Source organism: Centruroides sculpturatus, unplaced genomic scaffold, assembly GCF_000671375.1.
Source record: "Centruroides sculpturatus isolate CEXI.00-Female unplaced genomic scaffold, Cexi_2.0 scaffold846, whole genome shotgun sequence".
Taxonomy (NCBI): Eukaryota; Metazoa; Arthropoda; class Arachnida; order Scorpiones; family Buthidae; genus Centruroides; species Centruroides sculpturatus.
The window spans coordinates 223,887-230,191 of record NW_019385321.1 but is presented as its reverse complement, the minus strand read 5'-3'; the positions used below and the strand labels follow the sequence as shown (position 1 = coordinate 230,191).

General features: G+C 30.7%; 1 protein-coding gene across 3 annotated transcripts in view; it reads left to right on the top strand.

The window, feature by feature from the left end:
- The window catches only part of LOC111637626 (tudor domain-containing protein 3-like), a 41,253-nt gene extending 34,948 nt beyond the window's left edge, over positions 1–6,305 (top strand). For 2 of the 3 annotated variants that reach the window (XM_023383156.1, XM_023383155.1), the window contains exon 4: positions 6,111–6,305. In XM_023383156.1, the coding sequence (XP_023238924.1) occupies positions 6,111–6,290 (180 nt within the window). In that variant the 3' untranslated portion in view covers positions 6,291–6,305. The remainder of the gene's footprint in view (positions 1–6,110) is intronic. The other variant, XR_002758722.1, reaches the window with a different exon arrangement.

Sequence of the window (6,305 nt, the reverse complement as noted above, 5' to 3'; positions counted from 1 at the left end):
ATATAATATATGAAATACTATATATTATATACTATATTTGATATGAAGGCTTTATTTGATATTTTAATAAATTCTCATTTTTAATTGCAGAAAGCAAGATTACTTTAGCCTTTACTCATTTATCGTCTTATAATGAATCTAATTGTTTTCACCAGTACATTAAAGTTAGAGATGGGATGGACTCCACTGCTCCACTGCTTCAAACTTTTTGTGGGTACCAATTACCCCTGCCTGTTATTTCAAATGGCAATGCACTTCATATTGAATATTCAGGTGGTTTATTTAGAGCAGTTTATGGAACAGCTTCTACAGGTAAGAATTATAAATTTAAAGAATATTAATATGTAAATTTTCGACTATAAATTCGACTATCTTCTATTATCAGGACTTATTATACTGGTTTTACAGATAATATTACAAAGATTAACAGAAAACAATTTTTATTTTATTTCGTATACCAGGTATACGAAATAAAATAAAAATTGTTTTCTGTTAATCTTTGTAATATTATCTGTAAAACCAGTATAATAAGTCCTGATAATATAAGATACGAATTTATAGTCAAAAATTTACATATTAATAAGATACTATTCTTATTATCCCAAGTGAAAAAATACTTTATACACAATTATAGTATAAAAAATTTGGCATTGAAGTTTCGGGTATCTCCTACCCACCTCGTAGCTGGTGTAACAATTTCTCACCTCATTCATGCTGGGTTAATTGTTTTAATAAAGAATTATTATGTAAAGTATTGAAGACAGAATTGCATCAAGAAATATTTTAACTACTAAGTGCACAACTGGAATAGCTATCACAAACCTTTTTTTCTTTATTAAATTACTAGAATTGTTCCAATTCACTTTTTTCAATTAGAATATTTTCAGTAATTTATAGTATTGCAATTTATAGATATATTTTGGAATAAACACATTTATTTCATATTTGCAATTTATTTTATGTAAAACATTATAATAATTCAAATGTATTTGATGAATTTAGATGATATAATTAATATAAATATAGTAATGGTCAAATGCAGAATTTTTATTTTTGCAGGTCATTATTAGTAGCAGCTACAGAAAGAAAAAGTATATTAATATTTGACCCTCTTAATCACAAATTAGTGAATTATGTGAATGAAGCACATAATGATTGTGTTAATTATGCCAGGTAACTTTTTGTATGTTTTGATTTTAAGATATTAAAGTTTAAGATGATTTTACAAATTAAATTCATTACATGTTATTTGTAATATTAAGTTGTTAATTAATAACACATCACTCAATAAGTCTCTGGTCTGACACATATATTACAACACTGTTGACAGACCCATATGGTTTCTGGATAGTACCAACCTTCAAACAAAACATGTCAAAATTTCATGACATTCTGATAATTAATCTACAGATTACAGTGGTTTTAGTGACCCCAGTTTTGTAATTTTCAAAACAATGGATAAAAAAGAATTTCATGTGTTGATTAAACATTGTTTTTTCATGGGGGAAAATACTGTTGAAGCCAAACAGTGGCTTGATAAACATTATGGAGACACTGCACCAGGGAAATCAACTATTATTGACTCGTATGCTGAATTTAAATGTGGTCGTACAAACACCGATGATGCTGAATGTTCTGGTCGCCCAAAATTGGCAGTTGTTCTGGAAAACATAAAAAAAGTCCACAAAATAGTTTTGAAAGACCATAAAGTGAACTTGTGTGAGATAGCTGATACCTTAAATATATCAGAAAGTAGTGTGTTTACAATTTTACACGAAAGAGGGTGCCACGTTTGCTCACACAGGACCAAAAATAACAATGTGTCGATGATTCAGAGTGCTGTTTGGAGCTGTTCAAGTGAGATAAAAATGATTTCTTGCGTCAGTATGTGATGTGACAATGGATGAAACATGGATCCATTACTACACACTTGAATCAAAAAGATTGTCAGCTGAGTGGACAGCAGCTGGTGAATATCGTCCACAGCAACCAAAAACTCAAAAATCAACTGGCAAGGTTATGGCATCTGTATTTTGGGACACGCATGGTATTTTGTTCATCGACTATCTTGAGAAAGGTAAAACTATCAATAGTGAATATTATTACATGGCACTATTGGATCGATTGAGTGTATAAATCAAGAAAAAATGCCCTCACATGCAAAAGAAAAAAGTGCTCTTCCACCAAGACAATGCCCCGTGTCACAAGTCAATGAAAATGATGGTTAAATTGAATGAATTACACTTCAAATTGCTTCCTTGCCCACTGTACTCTCCAGATCTAGCCCCCAGCGACTACTGGCTTTTTGCAGACATCAAAAAGATGCTCCAGAGAAAGAAATTTGGCTCAAATGAAGAAGTGATTGTTGAAACTGAGGCCTATTTTGAGAGCAAAGATAAATCGTTGTACAAAAAAGGCATTGAAAAGTTAAAGGAGCATTGGAATGAATGTATCACTCTTGAAGGAAAGTTTATGAATAAAGTTGAATTTCTAAAAAAAAATTGCTTTTCTTAGTTAGACCAGAGACTTATTGAGTGATGTGTTAATTAAACAAGTTAAACTTTATTTTATGTTGCTAATTAATTAATTATTGACAAATCAGCTAATTGGTGAGAATATATATACAATAGAGTGTCGTTTATCCGAATCAATTGGGGATTGGGATTGTTCGGCTAACTTATTTTTCGAATAACCAATTACATATGAAAAAATATATTAACCTATCCATGTTGAAATTTTTCTCTGTTGCATGTCGCTTTGCATTGAATTTTTGTCAGTGTTAAGCCTAACGAAAATTTTTATAATAATAATTGTGGCTATTGTATCGCTAAAAATTATTTCTTTATTTTATACAAACAAAATAAATACGTTGAAAGATATAAAAACAAAAAAATTATACTTTAGAAGTTAATCTAGTATCAAAAATGTCCAATTCAGCACAATACACAGTACTCAGAAAAACACTACACAAAAGTGCCAGTGCTGCTGGCTAAAACACACCACACCAACAAAAAAAATATTGGAGCAGCCCAAGACTTAGCCAAAGGTTGCAGCACCACAGCACTAGCGGAAATTTAAATTCTCTGACTGGAATGCTTTCGGTTAACTGATGTTTTGGTTGGCTGGCTTTCAGATAAATGATGTAATTTGCATGTGTATAAAACAAAAGTAAATAATGCAATATATGGGTGATCTATCATGGGAGGACTTTTAAAAGAAACTGGTCCCTATTTAGGTGTTGGACCCATGAAGAAAACTCCATATGGCCAGCCTGTCAATCATGCATGAATGCACAACCAATTATCACTATTCACTAGTTTTATTTATTCTCTATCTTTCTTTTTGTTGTTGTTGTTCAGTATCAATAGTTAATGATCACTTCCCAGATTGTCATAGATTGCCCAGATCTCTTTCACTATTGTCATAACAGAATTAATAATTAATTTGAAAATACAGTACTCATTCATTTTTGTTTAAAAACACGCGAATGATTTTACATTAAAGAACACACATTCTTTTGAAACAAAGCATTCAATGTAGAAAGTATCAGTGTTGCAAAGTCATTAGGGAGAATTATGAATTTTTTCATAACATTTAACTTAAAATTATTAAAATTTTTTTGTTATAAAAACTTAAAACACATTAAAATGTTTTTGTTGTGGCTATGAATTCATTAATAAAAACATTTTCACACTGGCATTAAAAGTAAACTGTAAACTTTTAAAAAATATGTTATTGTGAAAAGATGGTGTAATTGAAGTTGACTGTGCTGCCTCTAGTGGAGAACAAGAGAAGTGAATGATGTTGTTTTTTACAGAAAACATTTTTTTGAGAATGAATTAATAAAAAGTAAAGGTCAAGATCAGAATCCTAAGCCATATACTTCATAGAAATGTATAAATTGTAAAAATCTGTACAGTAGTTTATTGGATCCAAGTACAGACATTTAGTGTATTGATATATGTATGATTATTATATATTTAATATTATTTAATAAATAAAAGAGAATAGAAGTAAAACAATAAAAGAAAAACTGTAGGTGTTAAGCAGTCATTTCTGTTCTCAAAATGTACAGTTTAGGAGGTCCTCTTTTTATTAATAACAATCCATTCTTTCCATTTATTTTATTTCACTTATTTTATATTACATATACTGGTCAGATGACTAAGTGAGTAAAAGTGTCAGCAACTCTGGCTACATGGATTTAAGTGTGGGACAGGAAACTCAAAAAATTTTTATGGATAATCTTTCCTGGATATGTTAGGCCTTATCATTCATTGCTTAGCTATCTTTACTGTGGGCCCAGACTAACTCATGATTTAAAATCACAGACAGGACACTGTGTACCTTCTGCTCAGGGCTTGGGAACGTGGACATAAACTTTGCTATAATGTGGTGCATGTTCAATTTTTACATCAAGATCACTTGCACTGTTCCATACAACACATTGACCTTGGTGACAATTTCTTGATGGTTATCTGATAATTCACATGCATAAGTTATCAAATATTCTCAACAGTTTTGGGGTTGTGAATGTGGAGGGTTAACCTGCCTTTTCGTCATCCTTCAGTGATCCTTTTAAAGCATACCTTCATTGCTTCATTGCCATAGGCTTCCCAAAGCATTTCAAGATATCTTGCTGGTTTTTTCAAATTCACTCAGAATTTGATAGTAGCTCTTCACTTTAATGTCAAGTTCATGATGGGTTTGCAAAGGCATTGTTGAAAAATTTATATAACACAATCTCTAACCAATGTAGCATGTTGCCACTTTGTTTACTGATTCATGAACATGTGCCTCTCTAGCTTCACTCTTATGACTGTGTGGTGTCCTCTTGCATTGCTACAGATTCAGTCTCAGAACTGTTTGATTGCACCACATATATGATATATGTATAGTTTCAAATTATTATATATTGTACATATAAACTAAATAATCTGCAAGATTTTTTTTACTCTTTCCACTATGTAGATATTAAGAGGGCCTTTTCAGTTCTATTGTGGGTTTAACCAGGCCCATGGTGAATGGCTGCGTGATGTGGACAGAGTTCAACATATCCAGGACATACCATCTCCAAAAAATTCCTGGGGTTTATCAACCTGTCTGGATTCAGTTATGGGTGTCCTAGAGTGGTATACTAATACCTTACTGCCTCACCATCCAGCCAGCTGATAAACTATAAAATTACCAAGTTTATTAATTTAAGTGCCTTGAGGATTACTATATAATAAAACTGTATTCAGTTTTATTGAACTCTTTAAGCTCTGAAAATTTCTTCTTTCTCTGTACTTGGAGACAAAATTGTTTTTATTCCCCAAGCTACAAGTAGAAGTTGTATAGCAAAACAAGTCACAACTTTCCCTTTGACCAATTTCGCTCAAATGGATTAAGCTGATTTTGGCCAGTTTCGTGTTTAAAGAATTAAGCAAGATAATTTTCACAAAAAGTAATTAATTGTTGTAGATGATAACAGTAAGTGAATGACTATTTAGCTAATTTAATAGTATCTATGAAACCATGATCAAAAGATGTTTTATAGATATTGAACAGCAAAGGAACAAAGTTGAAACAAGCTAATGAACATATCATAGAAATATTCTACCATGAATGAACAGACTGGCATAAAAATAACAGGCTATACCCATTTATAATGATTTGTATTCATAGAACATTCTAGAAGTAGTTTAAAATAATTACTACAAAAATTTTATCCCATTTGCTTTCAAAAATCTTAATAACAGATTGGAAATCCTGGATCACAGAGCATTTGACAATTTTTGTTTTTCATTATCAGGTGATTTTACTTGACAACAATTTGCAACTTTGGTTGTTTAGTCCTGAACGATTTCATTTTCTTTCTAGGAAATAAAGGTTACTAATGTTTGTATTTTGTTTCTCAAGCTGATTTCAGCTATTTATTCTTTTGCATAAAGGAACATATGTGATTAGGATTTAAGAATTACAGCTGATAGAAAATTATTATAAATTTATTTTTTAATTTAATATATAGTAGTATTTAAACCAGAAAATTTTATAATAGACATTGTTCTCTTAATTATAGAATTTAATTAATTGTTATTTTATTTAAAATTAATATTGATGTATTTTAGATAACTGGACCAGCAGTTCTTCAGATTCAGAAAATACGTAATGTTAGTTCACCAAAAGTAAACAGTGGTTATAGCAATGCTCCTGACTTGCTTAGAGTTCAACTAACAGATGGTCACACCACTTGTAATGCTATACAATGGGGTAACTGGAAATCAATAAGGTACTTGAGTGTTTTTTGATATATGTAGTCGATT